This window comes from Lithobates pipiens, unplaced genomic scaffold, assembly GCF_037356315.1.
Source record: "Lithobates pipiens isolate NorthernLeopardFrog02 unplaced genomic scaffold, aLitPip1_a1.2 Scaffold_13, whole genome shotgun sequence".
Lineage (NCBI taxonomy): Eukaryota > Metazoa > Chordata > Amphibia > Anura > Ranidae > Lithobates > Lithobates pipiens.
This window is the reverse complement of record NW_027507718.1, coordinates 289,837,512-289,864,360: the sequence shown is the minus strand read 5'-3', so window position 1 is coordinate 289,864,360 and position 26,849 is coordinate 289,837,512. Positions and strand designations below refer to the sequence as shown.

At 41.2% G+C, this 26,849-nt stretch overlaps 1 protein-coding gene across 35 annotated transcripts in view; it reads right to left on the bottom strand.

The window, feature by feature from the left end:
- The window catches only part of ANK2 (ankyrin 2), a 749,119-nt gene that overhangs the window by 144,755 nt on the left and 577,515 nt on the right, over window positions 1-26,849 (bottom strand). For 30 of the 35 annotated variants that reach the window (XM_077476764.1, XM_077476769.1, XM_077476760.1 and 27 more), the window contains 8 exons: window positions 22,079-22,276; window positions 18,753-18,851; window positions 18,366-18,464; window positions 16,655-16,852; window positions 10,670-10,768; window positions 10,302-10,400; window positions 9,776-9,874; window positions 1,193-1,291 (listed from right to left, as the gene is read on the bottom strand). In XM_077476764.1, coding sequence (XP_077332890.1) covers window positions 1,193-1,291; window positions 9,776-9,874; window positions 10,302-10,400; window positions 10,670-10,768; window positions 16,655-16,852; window positions 18,366-18,464; window positions 18,753-18,851; window positions 22,079-22,276 — 990 coding nt within the window. The remainder of the gene's footprint in view (window positions 1-1,192; window positions 1,292-9,775; window positions 9,875-10,301; window positions 10,401-10,669; window positions 10,769-16,654; window positions 16,853-18,365; window positions 18,465-18,752; window positions 18,852-22,078; window positions 22,277-26,849) is intronic. The other 5 variants (XM_077476766.1, XM_077476771.1, XM_077476788.1 and 2 more) reach the window with 1 other exon arrangement.

The window sequence follows — 26,849 nt, the reverse complement described above, 5'->3', positions numbered from 1 at the left end:
AGCAAATGGATCAAATTTATTGGTGTGCCATAAGAGTAAAGGGTAAAGGGTAAAATATTGTGCATGCCGAATCATGGAAGCACCTATTTAAGGAAACCTGAGGGGATAGAAAGATGGGAGCTGACATTTCTGAGCTGTCTCTTAAAGTGGTTGTATACCCTTTTTTTTTTACTTTCACCTACAGGTAAGCCTATAATAAGGCTCACCCGTAAGTACAATTAATATCTCCTGAACCTGTACGGTTTAGGAGATATTTACTTTGCATGCAGCCACTTACGTCAGTGGCGCATGCGCTGTGAAGGCCCGGCTGAAGGTCCGACAGACACTGCCAGGCCTTTCCGGGAAGAAGACCTGGAAGAAACACAGAGGAAACATGTCAGCTCCCTCTGCGTGGGCCGGGATCAGATGTTGAGGCCTCGTTCTAAGATGAGTATTTCATAATGAGCTAGTATGCGCTATCATATGTCTTTGCTGTTTTTTTCTTTAAAAAATAAATCTGTGCGGGTATACAACCGCTTTAAAGGTGTAGGTTCTGAATTGGTTATTCTTTTCCTGGCCTGGTGACTGGAGGTAGTCACTGACTTGAGACAAGCACAGAAGAGGAAAGCTTCGATTTTCCCAACTTTACTGGATGCTTGTTCCATGTCCGTGACTTTTTAGGCAGTGAAGCAAAGATCAAAGTCTGTCTCAAGGATTGTACCACTCAAAGTCAGGTCAGTAACAGAAGCTCCAAAATTCTACTGGTTTCATTTAATACACATATGTTAATGGCAATACTGTATACTACAAACATAAGGATTTTACATTCATAAATAACATAAGTAGCTAAGAGCAGTCTGCAGAAACCTAAAGCAACCAATCATATTGTGCTTTATTGAAGTCACACAATAAAAGTAGGACTGGATGCTATGGTTTGTGCATTTAGCACTTTTCTTCTTATACTATTTATTAAATCGCTACATGATAAGATGTAAAAATTTCTGATAAGAAATGTTAAAGTTACCTAATCAAATGCCTGTGTGTAAGAGCATTCAAATATACAATATACATGTATACTCTAGCAATGTCTATGAACTGTAAGAGTTTATGCTGTGAGTTACAATACACAGCAACATTTCGTACTGAATAGGTTCAGTTTTTTAAGCTATAACGCATGCACTTTCTGTCATAATGAACATAAAGAGGCACTCACAGTGGTAGTTGTGATGATTTCCTCGGTGACAACCTTCAATGTGTCCACCACAGAGATGTATCCCAGTCGCCTGGCAATCGCAAGTGCAGTGTTACCATTCTGCAGGGAGTAAGGGAAAGAGTGGTAAAACTGTAAGCAAATTCAATTACATGCAGTACAGCAAGTGAGCCAGCCTTCCCATCCAGAACAAGGCACCAAACATAGGAAAAGGCGCTTCACAAATCTGTAATTCACTTCTGAAGTCTTTCTGTGCAGCTTTAATCCCCATAGCAACACAACACACTGACATCTGCCAGCTTCTCTGCATAAAAATGTTCTGTCTGCTTTAAGGCTGTCACACTCCAGAACAATTTGCCTTAAAAGCTAGCTACTTAAGATGCTTCCAAATGCAGTGTTAGCTACCCTGAGGTTTCTGAAATAGAGTTCCATTTAGTATTCTTAAAACATGTTTTCTAAGAAATAGTTATATGAAATGGATCGCACTGTCCGTTTTAACAAGGGAAGCGAACAGACGGTAAAACTTGGATTCATTTGAATTCAGTGCTCCCTTAAGAAAAATAAAGCTACATAAACACATCTGACAGTCATTTAGGAGAAGTACAAGTAATTTCCATAGAGGAAATTCTTAGTCTACTGTCTACAAATAACTGACACCGTGGGGCCATAAAATATATGCTCAAGAAGCACCTGACATTTATCTTCTTGCCAGTTTAAAATATTCTACAGATGAATGTGTCATTTTCACAAAGCAAAAAAACATGTCCAGGCGAGAAAAAAATAAATAAAAAAAATAAATAATAAATAAATAAAAAAAAAAAAAAAAAAATATATATATATATATATATATATATATATATATATATATATATATATATATATATATATACATATATACACTATATTGTCAAAAGTATTGTGACACTTGCCTTTACATGCACATGAACGCTAATGGCATCCCAGTCTTAGTCCGTAGGGTTCAATATTGAGTTGGCCCACCGTTTGCTACTATAACAGCTTCAACTCTTCTGGGAAGGCTGTTACCAAGGTTTAGGAGTGTGTCTATGGGAATGTTTGACCATTCTTCCAGAAGCGCATTTGTGAGGTCAGGCACTGATGTTGGATGAAAAGGCCTGGCTCGCAATCTCCGCTCTAATTCATCCCAAAGGTGTTCTATCGGGTTGAGGTCAGGCCAGTCAAATTTCTCCACTCCAAACTCACTCATCCATGTCTTTATGGGCTTTCTGCACTGCTCCAAATCTTTTGGTGGAAGGGGATTATGGTGTGGGGTTGCTTTTCAGGGGTTGGGCTTGGCCCCTTAGTTCCAGTGAAGGAAACTCTTAAGGCATCAGCATATCAAGACATTTGGACAATTTCATGCACCCAACTTTGCTCCCAACAGTTTGGGGATGGCTCCTTCCTGTTCCAGCATGACTGTGCACACAGCAAGGTTTATAAAGACATGGAAGAGCGAGTTTGGGGTGGAGGAACTTGACTGTCCTGACCTCAACTTATAGAATACCTTTGTGATGTGAGCCAGGCCTTCTCGTCCAACATATCTAACAAAAAGTAAAATTGTCCTTACCAAGATAGTAAGAGACCAGAAGACCAAATGAGTGACACAGCATACAATGTATGGAATAAAAGAAAATTATATAGAGCATTTATTGATGAATAAAATACCACAAATATCCACAGTGGGAGAAAATGTTGAAGACACTAATAACATAACATATATCTAGAAACTGCTGTGTCGTGCAGTGTCCAGATATGGCAACACACAGCACGAGACAACAACAACAAATTACAGCACACTACACATAAATAGACAATTCTATCTATGTGTGGATGTCCATGCCACGATCAATATGTTGTGTAAACATTAATAATAAAATAAATAATGGTATGGGCATCCACATAGGGGTCCCTGGAAGACTCGAGTCCACAAGATACTATTAGAAAAAGGGGGGAGGGAAGGATGAATTATGGTTCCTGGCCAGAAATGCAATGCAATGGCTGTAATTTGAGGAGTGAATATAGATTATGGCTTCTCAATTATTGTAAAAAATAAAGTCCATGGGAATAGTTCATTTTGGGGCAACAGTTGGCAATAGTGTTGCTGATATGGATATACAGACCAGTCTAATTCAAGGATGTAAACATGGGGTATCTGCTATGTTCATAGGAAGACCAATGCTCCAAAGATATCCCAAGGGGTAGAGCCAGTAATGCAGTGGGGAAGATTAACTACTTCCTGGGGATCAAATTGATGCTGTGTCCTAATTAGGTCCAACAAGGAATGGAGGCATGTACAATGTTCTGATCCTTAACACACTTGTTAATGACGTGGTTAATCATGTTAAACAGACCTAAATTAATACTCCATATCCAGCACTATATTTGTGATTTTGTAGGGTCATTCCCGTCTGTGATGATATTCAGCACAACTAATCGGCTCTAAACACTGGACTCATAGCTTGTATCCATACAGTCTGCGGCCATCCCTCAATGTTAGCGCTGAACCACGCATCTAGCTCTTCCGAGGTTCCAAGGACTTCACACTGTATTGCAGCCTCCAGGCCAAAGGCTCCCTCGCTCATTGTGGGCTCACTACCTGGACATACAAAGAGGCGTCACATGAGCCCACGATGAGCGAGGGAGCTCCCTGGCCTGGTGACATTCCCATAGAAACACTCCTAAACCTTGTGGATAGCCTTCCCAGAAGAGTTGAAGCTATATATATATATATATATATATATATATATATATATACATACACACACACACAACATGTATTAACAGTGCTAGGTCCTGCCACGGTGTGACTACAGGCAAAAGGCACACAGGACTCTGGAGTATTTTGCTTTGTAATCCTAGATTGGGGTCTGGAGACCGGAGGCTTCAAAGAGTTTTCAGTAGGAAGACGCATCCAATCTTGGGTCAAGGTCGTACTGGAGACCTGCAGGCTGTGCGAGTTTGCAGGTGTGAACACTCATTATAAGCAAGGCCTGTCCATAGCTCATTTCTCCCTTCAGGAGACAGGTGTGTACTCCATCTAGGAGACAGGCTTGAGGCAGCCCTTCATCCCAGAGGAGAGATTCTGTATCTATAGGACTGGGAGAATCAAGATAGCTAGGTGAGTCTGGAGGATTGGGAGAGTTGAGAAGACTAGGCTAGTCCATGGGATAGACAAGTTTCCTTTTACTTTCATGTTGAATAAAAATGGGCTGATAAAAAGTTTGGACTGGTAGTATCTCCCTACAATTGCTAATATCACTGAGCAAATATTTCCCCATGATCACAATATATGTATCTGTCACAATCACCTGCACAGAGATCAAGCGGAGCCTCTGGGTGGGATTGCAGTTTCTTACTACTCATGCAATGGCACCAACCTGCCTCACAACTACATTTCTTGGTATGCAATGCTTAATGTACACTAAAGTAGGACTGAAGTAGAAGCATTTATTTCTACATGATTAGGAGTGTATATTATTAGACTACAGGAGATTTTGATGTGTGAGGTTTAGGAAATGAAGTCAAAACATTCACTCGAGACAACTCAATTGAATTTATAAAATAATTTCAATGGGTCCTTTGTAGAGATATAGTGGAGAATCCATAAGAATTCTGGGCTGGGCTGCTGCATCTTGTCATTGTATGCTTCACAACATTGCAGGCGTGTGAAGCAGGCGCAGCTAAAATGTCCTGCTGAAAGGTTATGAGTATATATACTTAGGCTACTAAGAGAGACTGACTTACAGGGTTGTGAAAAACAACAGGCTTTGGAATGGACGTTCTCAGAAAATAAAGTCTCCAGTGTCCATGGGATTTTGCACAGAAGGTCCTTGCTTAGACACTTCCTCTTATGAGGTGATAACTGTTTCCCAAGTGTACTTTTGCATTGTCAACCTTTAACATACAGTATCCCACAAAAGTGAGTACACCCCTAACATTTTTGTAAATATTTTATTATCTTTTCATGTGAAAACACTGAAGAAATTACACTTTGCTATAATGTAAAGTAGTGAGTATACAGCTTGCATAACGGTGTAAATGTGCTGTCCCCTCGAAATAACTCAAAACACAGCCATTAATGTCTAAACCGCTGGCAACAAAAGTGAGTACACCATTAAGTGAAAATGTCCAAATTGGGCCCAAAGTGTCAATATTTTGTGTGGCCTTCATTATTTTCCAGCACTGCCTTACCCCTTGGGCATGGAGTTCACCAGAGTGAAACAGGCTGCCACTGGAGTCCTTTTCCACTCCTCCATGATGACATCACAGAGCTGGTGGATGTTAGAGACCTTGCGCTTCTCCAACTTCTGTTTGATGGGGTCCCCACTGATGATCAATAGGGTTTAGGTCTGAAAACATGCTTGGCCAGTCCATCACCTTTACCCTCAGCTTCTTTAGAAAGGCAGTGGTCATCTTGGAGGTGTGCTTGGGGTCATTATCATATTGGGATACTGCCCTGCAGCCCAGTCTCCGAAGGGTGGGCATCATGCTCTGCTTCAGTATGTCACAGTACATGTTGGCATTCATGGTTCCCTCAATGAACTGTAGTTCCCCAGTGCTGACAGCATTCATGCATCCCTAGACCATGAATCTCCCACAACCATGCTTGACTGTAGGCAAGACACACTTGTCTTTGTATTCCTCACCTGGTTGCCACCACACACGCTTTACACCATCTGAACCAAATACGTTTATCTTGATCTCATTAGACTACAGGACATGGTTCCAGTAATCCATGTCCGTAGTCTGCTTGTCTTCAGACTGTTTGTGGGCTTTCTTGTGCATCATCTTTAGATGAGGCTTGCTTCTGAGACGACAGCCATTCAGACCAATTAGATGCAGTGTGTGGCATATGGTCTGAGCACTGACAGGATGAGCCCCCCCACCCCTTCAACCTCTGCGGCAATGCTGGCAGCACTCATACATCTATTTCCCAAAGACAACCTCTGGATATGACGCTGAGCACGTGCATTCAACTTCTTTGGTCAACCATGGCGAGGCCTGTTCTGAATGGAACCTATCCTGTTAAACCACTGTATGATCTTGGCCACTGTGCTGCAGCTCAGTTTCAGGGTCTTGGCAATCTTCTTATAGCCAAGGCCATCTATATGGAGAGCAACATTTCTTTTTTTCAGATCCTCAGAGAGTTATTTGCCATGAAGTGCCATGTTGAACTTCCAGTGACCAGTATGAGAAAGTGAGAGCGATAACACCAAATTTAACAAATGGCGCCCCATTTACACCTGAAACCTTGAAACAATAACAAGCCACATGACACTGGCGAGGGAAAATGGCTAATTGGGCCCAATTTGGATATTTTCACTTAGGGGTGTACTCACTTTTGTTGCTAGCAGTTTAGACATTAATGGCTGTGTTTTGAGTTATTTTGAGGTGACAGCTCATTTACACTATTATACAAGCTGTACACTCACTACTTTACATTGTAGCACAGTGTCATTTCTTCAGTGTTGTCACATGAAAAGGTATAATAAAATATTTCCAAAAAGTGAGGGGTGTACTCACTTTTGTGAGATACTGTATATTCCTGGTGGAGACTACAAGCAACCATGCCAACACATTTTACACAGGCATGTTCTGCCATTGTCACCTTCAAAAATTGGTCTAGAGTAATGAGGAGCAGGCAGTGGTGGAAAATGAGATGACAGAAAGAGGTTGCAAAAAGACTAGAAGAAATGAACAGCACTTGGATTAAAAAATGCAAAAAATGAAAACAATACTTGGGTGGCAAATTTAAAGATGGCAATTGTTTAATATCATGTAGTAGGGTTTGGATCTACTTTAAACCTGAAGCCTGAATGAATGACATTAAGTTTGCTTAAGTACAATGTATCATAAGTAACTGCCATATTTGTTTTAAATAATATATTTACATTTTTTCATAATTGTTTTGCATCTCAGTCCTGTTAATCTTTTCAAGTATCTTGAGGCCACTTCCTGCAGATCATTGCAGCAGCTCAACTAGAAAATTGTTGTCCAGCATTAACAGGAAGGGCCTTCCTTGCAGGATCACTGGGTATTATTTTAATGAAACTTGTAGATTTGAGAAAATTGAAAAAAAAATGGAATGATATTAACATGTTAACACCTGTTAAGATTTTGGTGATGTTTCTTTTAGAAACACATGCGTGTATTTGATTTGTGTCAGAACAGTGGACATAATTAACAACATAAACATAAGTCCCAAAGAGAGGTCGGTGGACACAAAATGATTGATTTGCAGAACCCAAATCAATCAGATTATATCTTAAATGCACATGTGGTGATAGTGCTGTTCTTTTTTTATATGGAGAAATTTTATTATAGCAAATACAGAATTAAAGCCGCGTACACACGGGCGGACTGTCTGTCCAACTTAGTCCGCCGAAACACATTTCAGCGGACAGTCCGCCCGTGTGTGGGCTTCAGCTGACTTTTTCAGCGTGCAGTCTGGCGGACTAAGTCTTTCGGAATTTCCGTAATATTGTCCGTCCAACTTTGGATTCAGCGGACAGTCCGCTCGTGAGTAGGCTAGTTGGACGGACTAAGTATGGCGCATGCTCAGAAAGGATTTACACGGCGAAAGGTTGCATTGCTGTGTATTGGACTTCTGATTTCTAGTCCCGTCGTACGTGCTGTACACGTCATCGCGCAAGCTTTCAACGGACTGTTTGTTCATCGTGTGTGGTCAAGTCCGTTCATTCGAAAGTAGGACGGACTGTCCGTCGGATTGTCTGACGGACTTAGTTGGCCAGACAGTCCGCCCGTGTGTACGCGGCTTTACTTACACCTCAAAGATCTTGTAAAACTCTATTCTTTATCTCTTTCAAATAAAGTTTTACATGGTCTTATTGCTGGAGTTTGTGTGTAACTGCCCTAAAATTGCCAATATACTGTCCAGTTGGCAGACTAGCTCCAAAATGACAACTAAAGCTATTTCTATGATATTCATGTATATTATAACTAGATCATTGTGGGTAAAAACAATCACAGTTAGGATATTACATTTAGGCAAAAAATGAATGCACTTGTGAAGGTATGTACCAAAACCCCTACTGCAAATAAACCACAGCACACAGGATACGTTAATTAAGGTCAATGGAGGTAGGTCACATCACGGAGCTGTAGGTAATTTTTCAAAAAGTTTACCTGCTGTAGTTTGAACTATTAATACCAGAGAAATATACAATAAAGAACAAAAGGTGTTTGCCATATATTTAGCACATTTTTTATATATTATAACCTTTAGGGAAGTTGTGTCTGACAGGCTCTTGAACATATAAAAAAAAGTATCAAACAAGAATAATAAATACATGTTTTCTGTACAACATCATAAAGCAGCTAAACTCCATGCAATACTGTTGAAGCATGTACTGGGTGCTGCCATTATTTATGCTGTGCCTGAACTAGAGCCAACTCTTCATTACAACTCACTATTCAGATTAATAAATGTCCAGTCTAAGGCAAAGAGTATCCCTTATGCTATAACTTCTTTTGCAGTTGAGTTAAACACCTGAAAATTAGGTTACAGGAGTAGTTTCTTTGTCAACAGTCTTATCCAAAATAGATTTGGCAATTCTTGGCAATGACAAAACCTGACTGATATTGGTAATTCAAACATGTGCCAAAGGAAAATAGCATGTGAGAGACAAAACAAAAGGCAGTTCTAGAGCTTCAAAGACATGCTCAGGTGGTCCTCAAGCAAACACAAATTGCAATCCACTGTAACAGAATTAAAACAGTTTACTATCAGATAAAAAAAGTTAGCAGAAACCAGTACACACAGATTATTAATGGAAAGGGTCTAAAAATAATCACAGCATTTCTATAAGGGACGACTCACATCTGTTTGGTGCATTTTTGGCATATTGCATTTTAGGCAGGTTTTGCACACATTTTTTCAGTGCGCTACCATTGAACGCTATTAGAACACTAATTTTAACTAAAGCGCATCAAACTCATGCATGCTGCAACTTTGATGCACTTTCATCAAATCACATGTTCTATAGCGTTCATTGGTAGCCTACAAATGCGCCTAAAAAGTGACACCCCAAACACACTGCACAGATGTGAAACTAAGGTGTGTATGGTCATTTTAAGTGTCTAACATTTATAAACTCCATGGGCTCCTGAATTGGGAAAGTGCAAAGTAGCTGCTATCTCCAGGTGCCTGTTCTAACCTGGATCTCTTTGTTATAAAACAGTAATCAATTTAAGTGGCCGCTGGCTCTGGCAAGAATGTTTACCTTTCACATTTCACAACTATTTAGTCTTTGCAAAGGATGGCCTCACTAAATGATGGTAGAGCAGAAGAAGATTGAAGGGGCCATGGAAATTTGCCACTGTTTTATAACAGAGTTTCTTTGATCCTTTGCAACTCTATAGAAGATCCAAGGTAACAGGCAGGTACCTGAAGGTGCCAACTTTTTGGGGTAAATGTCACAATTATTGAGAAGGCCCACAGGTTTGCTTAAACTCTTATATAAAACTCTAATAAAAAGGTTTGAGAGTCTCAACTACAAAAGCCATAGACAAAGAGAAAAATAATGAATTTAAATATATAATACTTACAGTAGTGGTGGCATTTGGTTTTGCACCATTTTGGAGCAAGACATTGATGATATGGGTATGTCCCTGCTGAGCAGCCTGATGTAAAGGAGTGTAACCATTCTGTGAAAAGTAAATAACAACAATGCAACACATTAATACACAGATTTAAAGAATGATATCCAAATGTGAGTTTTTATGATTTGTTAGGATGGCATAGATTCATTATTATTAAGAACAAAAGTAAAGATTGCAACTGAGAGCAGAGACCCGTGATAGGGATAAGCAGCTACTGGGCTCTTTGCTTGTACTGTACTAGGGAGGATCTATTTTATCTCCAATACAAACAAATAAGCCCTTCTGGAAATGCTGCGCTGCCAGATTACCAATACAAGCCTTGTGCTCATCCATGCAGTGAGACAGCAAGACTTTTCATTATTTTTATTGTGCAAAAAAATAGGTTTAATACATAACCAGATAAACACATCACACATCACATTCAGAGAGATCATTTCCATAAAAAACAAATAGTTGTTACAAAAAGAATTACCTTTGTTTTAGCTGTGACACAAGCTCCATGTGACAGAAGGAAATTCACCATCTTAACGTTTCCATAGTGACAAGCTACAATTAGTGGCGTATAACCCAGCTGGAAGAAATAGATTTATTTAGTGGAAACCAGAAACACCAATAATAGCTTGTGGCCTTGTGACATTGGGATAATTAAAGGAAATGTAGACATGTACATGGGTGAAATCTTCATTAAACATACTCTGATGAGCAGTTTTATACATCAGATCGGCAATCCACTAATATATTAAGAATATATTTTCAAAAAATCTCCAAAACTGGCAATGTTGTCCCATCTTATTCCGGGTTAAATGCTACAGATGGATACTTTTAATGGCTTCACCTTACCTTAGTCTGAGCATCCAAATTGGCTCCCTCTTTTGCTAATATTTCAGCTACGTTGACCTTGTCCTCCTGGGCTGCTAGGTGCAATGGAGTCAGTCCATTCTGTGTAAGACAAATAAAACATGCATTGCAAATATACTAAAAACAACAGATTGTTCCAGCTTTTCTAGAATTCACAGATGAATTCATAAGAACAGCACATACATAAAGTACACCACACATGTTGCCATCTGACTGTTCAATCTTCATACAATCCCCTTTAGATTTACCAAACTAGTAGATTATAAGGTATGAGGTGAGTTTTAGATAAATAGTGCATGTCTCATCCTTCTGCAAGGATATACACTTAACTTGCATTGAAGTTTGCTACATATATCACATATGATTTTACCATCACAATCTTCATTGCAGATCAATTATTTAGAAGTGTTCCTACTTATCCAATCGAGAAATCAGTGGTGCCCAACACATGCCCAAGGTAGAAGGTCTGACCAGTTGTTATGGTGTTTAGAAATATAGCAGACAAGAAACTACTCCAAGGCTTGGTTGGCTTGTTTTGTGGCCCCATTGGATTTGAGGGTGATACACAGAGGAGAAGGAAAGCTGAATTCCTAACTGTGCACAAAAGGCTCCCCAAACCCTGGAGACAAACTGGGTACCCCTGTCAAACATAATAAACTTGGGTAGCCCATGCAACCAAAAGATCTCCCAAGCAAAAATGGATTCCAGTTCTTTGGATGTGGGCAACTTTTTTAGTGGAATACAATATGAAATTTTTGAGAACCAGTTAACCACCATACGAATAACCATGTTGCCCTAGGAGTTGGGTAACTCCACAATAAAATCCATAGACAGGTGGGTCCAAGGCCTCTCTCCATTGGGTATGGGTTATAGGAGGCCCACTGGAAGGTGTTGTGGTGTCTCACTCTGTGCACACAAGGAACAAGTTGCTACAAAGGCAGTTACATCAGTGCAGAGACTAGGCCATCAGAATTGTTGAGAAATAGCCCAAATTAGTTGATTCTTCCCTGGGTGACCAGCCACCTTGGGAAAATGGTAAGTCTGGAGCAAAGCAGTGCGGCGATTCTCAGGGACTAGGCAGCGGTCACCAGGTTTCTTGGGAGGAGACAGACTGGATCTGAGCAGCATGGATTCTGTCACCCAAAGGTAAGGTGAGACTGGTGCGTACCCAGAATGCAAGCGGGATGTATTACAGGAACAGGCACCATCTCAATCTTGGAAGCGGAGCCAGCCCTTATATTCTTAGTACCTCAGACAAGAATGTGATATTTTTATGGTCAGTCAAAATGAGGACCGCCACAGTGGTACCTCCGAGCAGAAGCCTCCATTATGTAAGAACTAAAATGATAGCTAACAATTCTCTGTCCCCAATCTCATAATTGCATTCTGCAGGAGACTTAGAAAAGTAGCCACAAGGATGCATAGCTCTTTCAGAGGTAGGACACTGAGACAGAAGCGCACCCACTCCAGTCTCAGATGCATCAACCTCAAGAATGAAGGGTAGCATAGGATCAGGATATGCCAGCACAGGAGCTGAAACAAAGGCAGCCTTGAGAAACTCAAAGGCTTTAATGGAATCCAGAGACCAATTCTGTGGGTTACTGTCCTTTCTGGTCATATCAGTCAGGGGTTTGACCAGAGAAAAGAAGTTCTGAATACCTTTCCGATAATAATTGTCAAAGCCAAGAAAACAGTGTAATGGACGTAGACCTACAGGTCGAGGCCACTGTAGAACTGCAGATAATTCCTTTGGGTCCGTCGAAATATCATATCCCAGAAATTTAACCTGTTCACAATGGAACTCGTATTTTTCCAACTTACAATACAGGTTATTATCTCTTAGCTTCTGTAGCACATGGGACATCTCTGTGGTGGCTCTCTAGGGATCTAGAATATATGACAATATCGTTGAGATAAACCACCACACATTTCTGCAACATATCTCGGAGGACATTGTTAATGAACTGAAAGACTGTAGGAGCGTCGCAAAGACCAAACGGCATTATGAGGTATTCGTAATGTCCTGCCCTAGTGTTAAATGCAGTTTTCCATTTGTCACCCTCCTTGATCCTCACAAGATTGTATACCCCTCTCAGATCGAGCTTCGTGAAAACTGTTGCTCCCTTGAGGCAGTCTAATATTTCTGTGATCAATAGAATCGGGTAGGTGTTCTTAATCGTGATGTGACCCCTATAATCGATACAAGGTCTCAGTTCACCCATCTTCTTTCTCCCATAGAAGAAGCCAGCACCAGTAGGAGACGAGGATTTGTGGATGAACCCTTGAGTGCGTCAGCAACATAGTCCTCCATAGCTTTATGCCCCGAGACAGACAAAGGGTAAACCCGGCCATGGGGAGGCATAGCACCAGAATGAATGTCAATTGCACAATCATATGACCGGTGTGGAGGCAAACTACTGAGTTGATCCTTGTCAAAGACATTGCTAAATTCAGGGTACTTCTCTGGCAAGGAGGAGAGGGAAGAGATGCACAAGACCTTAGCCACTTTCCGAAAACATGTCTTACTGCATTGTGGCGACCAGGAAAGAACCTCGGCACAAAGCCAATCAACAGAGGGGTTGTGCCTCTGTAACCAAGGATAACCAATAACCTCCGGATAATGAGGAGAGAAAATGACTTGAAATTGGATTATCTCTTGGTGAAGAGCCCCTATGGCCATGGTAAACAGAGCAGTCTCATGAGTCACATGGGCAGGCTGTAGAGGTCTCCCATCAATAGCCTCAAAGGCATGTGGTACGATGCTGCAGCAGAATCGAGCGCTTAAACACAAAGGCACTGTCTATGAACAGGCTTGCAGCCCCAGAGTCAATTGGAGCCTGTGTGTCGATGGATGACTCAGACCACAAAAGGGTAACCAAAACTAGAGGCTTATCCTTCAAGGTAACTGGGGACATAACAATGCCACCTAAGGTCTGTCCCCTACAGGACCTCAGGTGCAAGCATTTCCCGGACAGATAGGACAAGAATTCATGAAGTGACCTGCCTGGCCACAATAGAGGCACAATCTGTCCCTCCTCTTAAAGGCCCTCTCATCCAGAGAGAGACGTGTAAAGCCAAACTGCATGGGTTCTAATTCTACTTCACTGGCAGACTCAGTACCAGGAGGCATGGGAGGTGAGGGAGACAAGGGTGGGACTGCAAAGCTCAGAGCCAAATATATAGGAGGCTTTCGCAAGCACTCCTTAAAGGAAGGTCTCTCTCGGAGTCTGGGGTCAATTGCTTCTGTCCGTGAGGCATGCCTGGGGTAGCATCTCAAAGTATATCCCAACCTGGTTGAGAAACCCTCTGCATTGAACTGGATTGCCCCCAAATCACTGGGGAAGCAGATCGGAACCAGACATACCTCTTACAGAGGTAATATTTGAGGCGGGTGCCTGGACAGAGACTGTAGCAGCAACAGGAAAGGCCTGCAACACAGGTTGTAACGGAACAGCCACAGTGGGAGGATCCAGGTGAGCAGTGCGAATCAAGAGCATCTGTAATGCTACGGCAATCTAATCTATGGAGTGATCCTGCTCATTCAACCTGGAAAAAATATTATCACTAGGTGCATTGCCTGCATCTCCTGAATTCATAGCCTTCGCCTACTGTCAGGAACCATGAAACAGACGGAGACAGAAAAAGCAGTAAAAGTCACACCTTTTAATAAAATGGTAAAAATGGTACAACTGGTAAACATAGTCAAAACATAGCCAGGGTTCGGTAGCCAAATCGGGTAGTCAGAATAAGCCAGCAAATCAGGAAGCCCGAGATCAGCATAGTCAGAGGCAGCAGAAAGGATCAGGAACCAGAAGGGACATCAGCCAGGCGGGTCTTCAACAGGAACACAGCAGAGAGTCTCTAGATAAATTGACCAAGGCAAAGGCATTGAAGAAATGAACCAGACAGTTTAAATAGCCAGAAAGGGCTGGCTGTGGGCTTGACTGATGAGCAGATGATCAACAGGTGAGCCACTGTGGAAAGATGAGTACTAGTAATTAACCAACAGCTGAGCAACCTGAGCACAGAGAAGAAAGAGAGCCCAGCCCTAACACACAGTCACCCAACAAACCATTGGTAGCACAATATACCACAATGAATTGAAATTCAGCAGTGCCCACAAGGTCCCCCTCCTTAAGAAGGCACATGTACAGGCCCGTCTGAAGTTTGCCAATAAACATCTAAATGATTCAGAGAAGAATTGGGTGAAAGTACTGTGGTCAGATGAGACCAAAATTAAGCTCTTTGGCATTAACTCGACTTGCCATGTTTGGAGGAAGAAAAATGCAGACTTTGACCCTAACAACACCATCCCTACAGGCAAGCATGTAAACATTATGCTTTGGGGTTGTTCCTCTGCTAAAGGTATAGGCTGACTTTGCCGCATTGAGGGGGCTATGAACGGGGCCATGTATTGTAAAATCTTGGACGAGAACCTTCTTCCTTTGGCCAGAACACTGAAGATGGGTCGTGGATGGGTCTTCCAGCATGACAGTGACCCAAAACATACTACCAAGGGCACAAAGGAGTGGCTCAAGAGGAAGCACATTAAGGTCATAGCGTAGCCTAGCTTCCAGATTTAATCCTATAGAAAATGTATGGAGGGAGCTAAAACTTTGAATTGCAATGCAACAGCCAAGAAGCCTTAAGGATTTAGAGAAGATCTGTAAAGAAGAGTGGACCAAGAGATATCTTACCTCTGTGCTTGCCAACAAGGGTTTCTCCACTACTAAGCCATGTTTTGCGTGGGGATCACATACTTATTTTACTTACTGAACTGCAATTAAATTTTTAAAAATTTGTATAGTTTTTCTTGCTGGATTTTTGGTTAACATTCTGTCCCTATGCTTTAAAATACACCTATGATAAAACATGTAGACCCTTTATTTCTTTGTAAGTGGGCAAACTTACAAAACCTGCAGGGGATCAAATAATTATTTTACCAACTGTAAAGGGGACATCTTAAAGTCCAACTCTGGGCAAATAAACAAATTATTTTAGCAGTGGGGCTGATGGTTAATTGCACACTGTCTCCAGGGGAGAGGAGGAACAATTTTACTTACCTGATCCTCCTCTATACCAGAGACGTTGCTCCCCACAATCTGGTAATGGACTGTCCCTTGGCACCTTCACATCCAGTGCAGGACTATGGACCCTGCTCTGGTCCTAATGACATCAGGACTCAAGACCGGTAGAGCCTGGGATGCAGGCGCTGCAGAGACCAGTCTAGTTGCAGGGAGAATGGAGATAAGTACATTTTTTAAATCCCACTGTAAGGGATCATTTTTTTATTTGCTCGGAGTTGGGCTATAATGTTTAAAGGCACCTGTACTAACAGTGACATGGAGGCTGCTACTGGTGACCTTATTCTGAAAATTGAATTTGCCTGGCAGTGTTTACCTTCCATATTTCCAAAGACACTGACCTAGAAAAAGCTTGTTGACCAAGAGAGCACAGGTTTCATTCAAAAGAAGTCTAATTAAAGGGGGGGGGGGGGCTGCTAATGATAAAACCTACACTGGGTGCTAAGCACTTTGATAAGATTGTTTTCTAGATTGGATCTATGCCGCATGGAACGTATTGCCTGAAATATGCATGCAATTTGTTTATAATAAACAAGGATAACACAAAACACACCAGAATAACAGTCTCAACAGGGCTTACTGTAATAAAGCCATAATTTTCTTTAAAGTATCACTAAAAACATTTTGTTTAGGTTTGGATAGAGTGCCGGGGATTAGAACGCTTGCAAGTTTTTATTGCTGTCTGTGCCCTCGTTGTGGGATGCACCCTCTCCATTCGACCTGTTTGCCATTATTATTGAAAGTGAAAGTAAAAGAGAAAGAAAATCCTAAAGAGTTGACCCGATAGAGCTAATATAAACTAAACAGTACAGCAATCTATTGCACTGTTACATACTTTGTTAAAACAAAGCATCTGAATCTTCACAATAAAACCAAAGCCCACCTTTGTTCCAACATGAATATTGGCTTGTTTGTTGAGCAGAAGTGTCACCATGTCAGCATGCCCTTCCTGGGCTGCGAGGTGGAGAGGGGTGACTCCTTGCTTAGTCAGAATGTTGGTTTCTGCTCCATAGTTCAGTAGAGTAGTAGCTATCTGCATCTGTTTCTTTTTAGCGGCAATATGCAGAGGAGTGTAACCATTCTATAATGTTAGAAAAGAGACAAGATTTCACCTTCTCTGTGATACAATTTATTTCACCATGATAGCAGATTTATTTACTTATCTAACAACATTTTGATTTAGCAGTTCCTTTATTGGGTTATAGGTTTATTCTGTGACTGTAATTTGACAAATTAAACTGGAAGCTTCCTATTAAATCATTCTTTAAAAACATTGCATCGATTAATGGATGGCTTACTGAAAGAGGCAAAGAATACACAGCAAATTGCAGCCAATCAGAACTTATCTTTTAGTACTCTTGTTTTAGTAATTTGAAACCTTATTGGTTCCTAAGGTACTTTAATTTCTTCTTAAAGAAGATTTAATCCCCAACTGGGTGACATTTAGTTTGCTAAAGCACTGTTAGCCCTTGTACACATGGTCGGACATTCTGACAACCAAATCCGTCGGAGAGAGCAAGCTCACTGTGTGTTCCTAGCACAGTAACCAAGCTGTTCCAGTCAGCACCTGGTTTCTGTTCTGGGCCCCCAATCATGTGATCACTGTGATGGGCAATCACAGTGATCCTGTGATCAGGAAGACTGTCCCGTCTCCCAGCTATAAACACAGTTAAAGGGAAAGAGGAGTTTAGCCGATTCATGTCTACATGCATTTAATTGCAATCATTGTTTTTGACCTACTTCCTAAAGGTGACAACAATGGACCATGCCTCCACAATGTGTACTGGCACAGCCTTTTGTGGTCTCAAACAATGGCACCTGTGATAGAGACACACCGCAGGAGTACATATAAGATACAGTTGTGATCCCATAACAGGAAGTGCATACACAGGGACCTTGCAGGATACCAGGATTACCAGGTATTCTTTTAGTGAAAGCTGCAGATTGAACTTTTGACATTATATAAATATGTTAAAACATACAGTACATTTAGACCGGGAATGTAATGTGGTTCTCCTGTTTTGCTAATGCTGGGGCCTACACCTTGTTTTTTCTGGGAACATCAAGTCCAATATACGTTAATGGGGTTCCATTGGGTACTTTAGAGTCCTACAGGGTAGTGTATCTCAAATGGTTGGGCTTGTCTGGAATGGGAGGGGATGTGTGGCCCTTTGGTGCCTATGCCACTACATCTTCATGGGCCAATGAGGCCGGATACGTTTTTGCATTTCTACTGTAAGAGCACATTTGGGCCCTGTAAGGCTGCTTGTGGTTTTGCTTTCTTTTTTTTTGTTTTGTTTGTATTGTGTATTCTTGTTATTCAAAACAAAATAAAAATAAATTTGTAAATAAAAAGAAATGTGTTATAAAAAAAAAACTTACAGGACATTAAATTTTAGTGGCTGAATTTAGAACTACTTTAATCACATACTTTCCCTTGCTGTGTACATTAAGCCTCTTACCTAAGGCATTGTATTTCATTTTTTAAGAATCTAAACTGATTATACAGTAAATTAACTAAAATAAATACACTGTTACAATACCGCCCTGCTACAGACACACATTTTAGTGTAATGACAGACATAAAACCTCACCTTAGCTGTGACATGGGGAGAAGCACCCTTATCCAGTAACAACATCGCCACCTTCTGGTTGTCATAGTGAGCAGCAACATGGAGTGGTGTGAGCCCATTCTGCAAAGGGCGTGTTTGTTATGAGGTTAAAACAGTTAGTTACTAAAGCTCTACAGAAGCTATACACATTTGCATTGTAGTCATAAAAAATAGCCTTTATATTAATTGTGTAAGACTAACAAGTACATGAATGGTGCATGGTGTATGTTAACGGGATAAAACATTTATAACCATGTGAACATCGTTGTTAAGATATAATAACAAATTATTACGTTGAACACTATACTTAGGCATACTCACAATCATATAATATTCTATGCAGCTCTATACTTAATCACATGGATTTACCTTTCCAGCAGAATCTGGCGGTGCACGGCGCTGGAGGAGTAATTTTGCCACATCCAGGCTTCCATATTTAGCAGCCACATGTAGGGGTGTAAATCCCTTCTGAAAAAGTGCAAGATCACAGAGGAATTTGTCTCGGTTAACAGCTGAAAGGCATCTCTATCTTGTTGTGTGGTGTCTATTGCAATACATTTATCTATACATTGATCTTTAATACTTTTGATGGTATGTAGTATGACACACATATCCCGATGACATGGTTACTGTGGCAAGGAATAATAACTTGGGCCTGTGTGTACTTTTTGTGTGCCAGTTGTCACAACTGGAGATTCTTAAAAGAATATTGGGAGAAACATGTAGGTTACCTCTGTTAACTTCTCTTCTAAAAAAAAAACTGGCTACATACTTGTGTCAGGTTAGAGGCTTAAAAGCTACATAGTACTCCATAAATATTTCCCAAATGTGTTGGACCGCTGAGGAATAAGGGACTTTACTGCATTTTTTCTGCTCCTGCCCCACATTGGTTAGCTTCTGGAAAGATCTATGTAGAATCTCGCAAAAGTTCACCCAGAGAACCCAGTCTTTTTCCTTTTCCATGTCTCTGATATCCGAGACAACATACAAATAATCAGTTTTACGCTACCTCCTTAACACCGCCAAATGGTGCATTGAATTGAGATGGAAAGGCCGACACCCTCCCTTGATTTCACTATAGCTGACAAGAGTGGAGGAACTGAACACTATGAAAGATTTAGTATTGTCAACTCAAAATAAACACAAACCCTACTCTAAAACCTGGATCTATTGGAATATGTTTACATTTTCAGACAAGGGTAAGGCCCTTTTCGGAGCTAGCGCCCAGTAATCCAACCTATTCTGTCCTCCTTCTCGCAGCGACTCTTCCCTTTCCCCTCTCCCTACTCTCCTCCATCTCCTTTTTCTTATCTTCTTCCCCCTCCTCAGCTCAGCCCCTCCCTTCCCCTACCCCCCCTTCCTGCAAGCCTGTCCTCACCCCATGCCCCTTCAATATTTACCTGTTTGCCCGTACTGCTAAGAGTAAACCCAGTATCCCATGCAAGCTTATTGTTCTGTTCGATTCTGTTACGTGTTGGTCCAGTAAGATATCAATGTTAAGGGCCTTCAGTAGAACAAACTTATTTGCATTAGGGTATTGGTTGCCATACTAATTGTGTTGTGTTTTGTGTTAAGTTGTTATAAAGTCTTTAAATAAAGAATTTGAATATATATATATATATATATATATATATATATATATATATATATATATATATATATATATATATTAAAACTAGAAACAGACAGGCAAAGAGAAATTTCAGAAAAATCTTATCTATGGTAATATAGGCATTTTCTCATAAAATATTTATTTGAATTTCAAACGGTAAAAACTGTAGTCATATGTGAAAATCATTATAGATGCTATACTGCGTCTCTGTTTTACATTGGTTTGTACCATACGAGTCAAGGTAATCATATAGAACTTAAATTAATTGAAACTGTTCAAATCCCTTCCCAGGTTAGATGTCTAGTGAGGACTGCAGCCATGACACTTGAATCAGAAGCTTAAGGCCTCTTTCACACGGGCAGACCTTTCAGGTTTGCCTGTCAGTTTTTTAGGCAGACCTGAACGGACGCTCCATACAGGTCTATGAAGCGGTGGATGTCCACTGACATCCGACCCACTACGATCCGCAAAAGTGTGATGGATGGAAACCCTATTTTTTCATCCGTCTGGTGGATCGGATCGGATGCAAATTGACTCTTCATCCGATCCCCCCATAGAGGAGAACAGTGCTCTGACAGGTTGGTCCCTGCACAGTGTGCAGAGACAGACCTGTTATCTGCTTGCTCAACGGGGATCGACGGAGCGATCCCTGCTGAACAAAGTGGAGCCCGTACACGGACACATCCGTGTGAAAGGGCCCTTGAGCAGTATTAAGCCCAACCCCAAAAATGTAATATATTGCAGATTACCAGATTACCAGTCATTAGATGTAGATGTAGTAGCTGCATTACATTTTTTAGGCTTTCCCCCCTCTGTTTTCACCTGGTGATCATGCCAGTAACACACCTCCTGTATTAGAGTGCCCTCACCCTGGATGAAGGAGCACACGGGACACATTTGGGGAGCAGCATTGTCAGTCTGGGAGAGGGGAGTGTTAGATGTACTAGCAGATTATGATACATTAATGCACTGAAGCCAAATTCCAGCAAATACTTTATATGCAGTTACAGCAAACTGATTTTTTTTTCCTTTTAGGATAAAGGTTTTACATAAATAAAACTTATTATTGCAAGCACTCATTCTTGCAACTGAAATATCTGCAAGAGGGCTTTTGAACACAACAGACTTACTGGCCAAATCACCAGGTTAATATAGAATAAAGAAAGCCTAAAAAAGAAAACAAATGCACATCTAAGAATTGGGAATATAATAAATATATACTTTTCGTTTAATATCACTTTAAGTCTAGTGTACGTGTCTCTTGTGTACATACTGTATGCCACTCATGTAAGAACATAAGAAAAACCTCTTATAGAGCAAAGTGTGAATTGAATGGTTTACTTACACCAATGCACAATATGCACATGCTGTACAAATTACATTTATTATACAAATGCAAGTATAAATTGCTTTGTAAGTATAAAATTAATAATAGTCATATTATACTTACCTGTTATTGTCTTCTCCTCTCGGAGTGCCCCTATAGCAAACTGCTTGCCGTGGTGGAACTCATTAGGGCTCAATCCCAAGCCGGGCCTTGCATGACTATAGAAACCCCCCCCCCCCCCCCAGCTCCCTCCTCAAAGGCTTTAACTGACAGCAACAGGACCCAATGGCTATCACTGCTGCAGAGACTCCTGTGAGAAGAGGAAAGGGGAGAAGAGCTGCTGCAGATTGGCCTCAGTGCCTGATTGAGATCGTGCTCAGATACATTGAGTTTTTTTTTGGGGGGGGGGGGGAGATGCCTGTGAAAGGTTTTTTACTTTAATGCAGAGAATGCATTAGGGTAAAAAATATTTTACCTTTACAACCCCTTTAAATAACTGGATGATGTTGCATTGCAGTGAGATGCTTTAGGCTGTGCTCTATTGCCCTCTAGCAGGAAAGCCTTATTATTGCAAAACATATCAGTAATAATATATAAGGAGAGATGCGGTATAAAGGTACATGCACAAAAAGGGGCAATGTGTGTGCTATAAATTATCTTGTAATATATACACTACTGCACAATGACATGCCACGTTTTATGTTTTTACATGTACTTGAGTATCAATACTGTCATGCAGAAAAATGAAGTGGTTACCTTAGTAGGCGCAGAGTGTGCAGCTCCAGCTTCCAGCAAGACTGAAGCTACATCTACCTGCCCCTCTCTAGCAGAGATATGAAGAGGGGTGTAGCCATTAGTAGTAGAAGCATCTGGATGAGCCATGTGTTGGAGCAACAACTGAACAATTTCTGTTTTCCCTAAACGAGATGCAATGTGTAGAGGTGTCTGCTCCTCCTAAAGTAGAGGTAAGAACAGAACATAATCTAAGTAAATTCATCTTAAAATGTTGCATGTTTTATGAAGACAGTAATTACAATACCAAGAGCCGAAGATGTTTTATTCTCAAACACTACGATTAAGCTAAGTTCACTTACCCCCAATAGAACCACCAATGTAAAGTTATATACACTTGTCTACTAAATACAAGCAATGACCATTCTCTGGTAGAATTTCCTCCAGTGAACTTAGAGCTCCAAGAAAAAGCAATGGAACGTTGAATAGCTGTGTCAATAGATATTCACTGTATTTTTCAGATTATAACACTGTGTGTAGTCAGAATTTAGGGTGCATATGCCATATAAAGTAAGGCTGTACCTGGGCATGTTTAATAGTGCAAATGTTGCACACATCTTTGCCCTAGCATATTAAACTTGAAAGGGTTAAACCTGAATACTACTAATGTGATTAAATAATGAAGTTCATGGACATCAAAGCGTGATATCTGTTGTGGTAATCCAGCTTGTACACAATTTAGATTGCTCAGAATAACATCAGGGGCATATTTATAAAGCAGTGAATGGCCCATCCACTGCTTTACAGTGTTACATGCACTGCTTTATAACTATATATGTATTCTCAGCAAAAGGGAGTCAATGTACTAATTTGTTAATTCACATACTTAAAGCCCAACTCTGGGCAATTTTTATTTTTCCCATGTAGTACTCATTTTGTCTAGGGGTGAACACAGAGCCTTCAATCCTCCAGCATAAGCAGAAGGGACCAATCTTCCCCTGGGAGGATCGAGCAATTAGGTAGGTATATCTCAACTATGGGACTCGAACGTTCGAAATGGAAAGTGCTAATTTTAACGGCTAATATGCAAGATACTGTCCTAAAAAGGGTTTGGGGACCTGGCTCCTGCCCCAGGGGACATGGGTCAATGCCTAAAATGTTTTTAAAAATGTCCGTTTTGGCGGGAGCACTGATTTTACTGACGATTAAAGTGAAAAAAAAAAAGTGAAATATTCCTTTAAATATGGTGCTTGGGGGGTGTCTGTAGTATGCCTGTGAAGTGCCACGTGTTTCCCGTGTTTAGAACAGTCCCTGCACAAAATGACATTAAACGGAAATAACATCATTGAAAACTGCTTGCGGTTTTAATGTTATATCTGGTTCCTGCAATATGGTTGAAAATCATTCAGAAAAATGGCATGGGTAGCCCTCCCTGCCCATTACCAGCCTATTTGGGTCTTGTACGCATATTAAGGGGAACCCTGTACCCATATTAAAAAAAGGAAATGCGTGTGGCCCCCAGGCCCTATATACTCAGAACAGCAGTATACAGGCGGTGCAAACAAGACAGGGACTGTGTAGGTTTGTTGTGTTAAGTTGAATCTGTTTGTAATTTTCAACTGGTACATTTTTAAAGTGTAGCTCCAGTCAAAAAAACTATTTTTAAGCTTTTTGGAAAACATAGGGAAGGGTTATCACCCCTGTATAATTTGTTTTGTCGTCCATCTTTTTTCATCTCACTTGCTGCTGTCTCCTTGCGTTTGCAAGTAGGAGATGTTTGTAAGTTGGATGTTTGAAAGTAGGGGCCTGCCCTATATGCTCTGCAGAAATGGCGGAACAAGGTGTTGGTTTTGCCACAACATTGTAAGCCCTCAAAGTGACTCTTGGTGGGCGCTGGAGCGCCCTGCTGTGAACGATTATATCAAGAATTGTAATTACATGCCATTGTTGAACAGTGGTAGAAAAATTGACCTTTGGTGGTTGTGGTGCTGGTGCCACAACACTATAAGTCCTCACCGTTACTCTGGGTGGGCACAGGAAGGGGCCCTCCTGTGAAATATTATATCAAGAATTGTAATTACATGTCCCTGTTAAACAGGGGCAGAAAAATTTGGCCTTAGGCACTGCTGCTGGTGCCACCACACTGCAACCTCTTCCATATACTCTAGTTTTTTTGCTGGAATTAGCCCTGCTGCAAAGCATTGCATCAAAAATTGTACTTAAACGCCCCTGTTAAACAGGGGCAGAAAAATTGGGCCTTAGGCACTGGTGCTGGTGCCACCACACTGCAACCTCTGCCATATACTCTAGTTTTATTGCAGGAATTAGCCCTGTTTTATTGCAGAAATTTGCAGGAAATAACCCCAATTGGGCTCAAATAGAGAAGAGCTATGTAGGTGGATTATAGCGGTATGTACTGGGTACAGAGCACGCAGACAGCACGCACTATCTCCTAACACTACTGACTGCAAGCTCTATTATTAAAGATAGATCACTAGCTATATAGGTGACGTGAATATCGCAGTGTATACTGCGGTCAGGGCACGCAGACAATAACCAGAAAACAGCAGAGATAAAGGGGTATATACAGATGTATACTGTGCTGTGCTGGAGGCACACACAACTTCCAATAACTTCTGCAGATGGCAATTGGGCTCAAATAGAGAACAGCTATGTAGGTGGATAATAGCGGTATGTACTGGGTACAGGCACGCAGACAGCACGCACTATCTCCTAACACTACTGACTGCAAGCTCTATTATTAAAGATAGATCACTAGCTATATAGGTGAGGTGAATATAGTGGTGTATACTGCGGTCAGGGCACAGACAATAACCACTACACAACAGCAAGATAGGAAATCAGCCAAAAACGATCGGTGTGTACTGTGTTGAAGGTACACAGAACACCCACTGCTTCAGATGCCAAAATACTACATGAGGCCGCCTCAATGGCGGCCTTATATAGTGTGGGGCGTGCACTACACAGCCTGAGCTATGATTGGCCACAGGCATCCTGCCTGTGGCCGATCATGGCTCTCCTCGCTGCTGGCGCTGCGATTAGCCAAGCATGCAGGGTCACAGTGCATGCTTGGCCAATCATGAGCCAGCAATGCACTGCGCCATCGCAGTGCATTGGGGCCGTGAGCGCCATGCGAATTTTGACGCGAACGGACCAAGTGTTCGGATTTCGCCGAACGGACGAACAGCCAATGTTCGAGTCGAAGGTACGTTCGACTCGAACACGAAGCTCATCCCTAATCTCAACTCTCGGGATCCCTAGACAAAAACAGTTAATCCATGCAGTGCGGGCACATCCCCACTGCATGGAAGAAAAAAAAATACTGCCCGGAATTCAGCTTTAAATCTTGCTATGGTGTGAGAATTGTATCTTTTTAAACAACTAATGGCAGCTTCATGAAACCTTGTTTTCCTCACTAGACACAAAGCATTAATTTAAGGAGTGAAAACCTGTTTGGTGATTGAGAATTCTTTGTGAATAAGTTCTAATTAAAAACACACAAACGTCAATATTATATACTATATGAGTAAATTTCATTGATTTGTATAGCATATATATTTAGAATAACTGGAGCAAAAACTTCAGGCTTAAAGGAGCATACTGCTTAAGCTGCAAACCCGAGGACAACATGCTTAGCGTTCTACTTTAACTTGAGTGTAATGCCTTGTGCACACAACCGGTTTTCCCATCGGAATAAACTCTGAAGATTTTTCTGACGGAGTTCCGCCGGAATTCCGCTGAAACTTGCATACACGCGATCACACCAAAGTCCGATTGTCAAGAACATGGTGACATACAGCACGTATGACGGGACTAGAAAAAGGAAGTTCAATAGCCAGTAGCCAATAGCTTCTGTCTCGTACTTGCTTGTGTCGCATGCATCATTTTTGGTCCGTCAGAACAGCATACAGATGAGCCGTTTTCCCGAGAGGAAGTGGTTCAGTTGGAAATATTTAGAACATGGTCCGTCAAAATTTTCGGAAAAAAAAAAGTCTGATGAGGCATACACAGGATCGGAATATACGATGAAAAACTTCCGTCTGACTTTTTCTGATGAACATTCTGCTCATGTCTCGCGGCATAAGGCTAAATTCACACTGAGGCACTTTAGAAGCGCTAGATCGCTAAAAATAGTGCCTGCATAGCTCCTGTAAAGAGCCTCTCCTGTCTCTCCAGTGTGAAAGCCCGAGGACTTTCACACTGGAGCGGTGCACTTGCAGGACGGTAAAAAAAGTCCTGCAAGCTGCATCTTTGCAGCGCTGTGGAAGTGGTGTATACACCGCTCCTAAAGCACCCCTGCCCATTGAAAACAATGGGGCAGCGCCAACAAACCGCTGTCAAGCCGCCACTGCAGTGGCGAATAGCGCTGCTAAAACTACTGTAAAGCGGCGCTAAAAATAGCCCCACTTTACCACAGACGCCCACGCCAGTGTGAAAGTAGCCTTAGTTAATACTGCCCATGAATACTGTGTGTACTAGAACAGGTGCAATTCATTTTTGCATTTCAGTGAGTTTAGATGCAAGCTGTATGTAACATATTAATCTGGATCAGTCATTATTGTCAAATATCTTTAAGAAAGAATGAAAGAAATGACTAGTGTGTAAATGAAAACAGCTGTAATATTACATGCATGCATATAACTTGAAAACTAAAGTTGCAATATGTTGACTGAAACATAAAAAGCTATTAGTATTCTCTAAGCTATTAGGCATAAGCAGTGGGGTTATAGGTACCAGGGATCCCCGTCATGGCTAGGCTAGTAGCATAAAATAT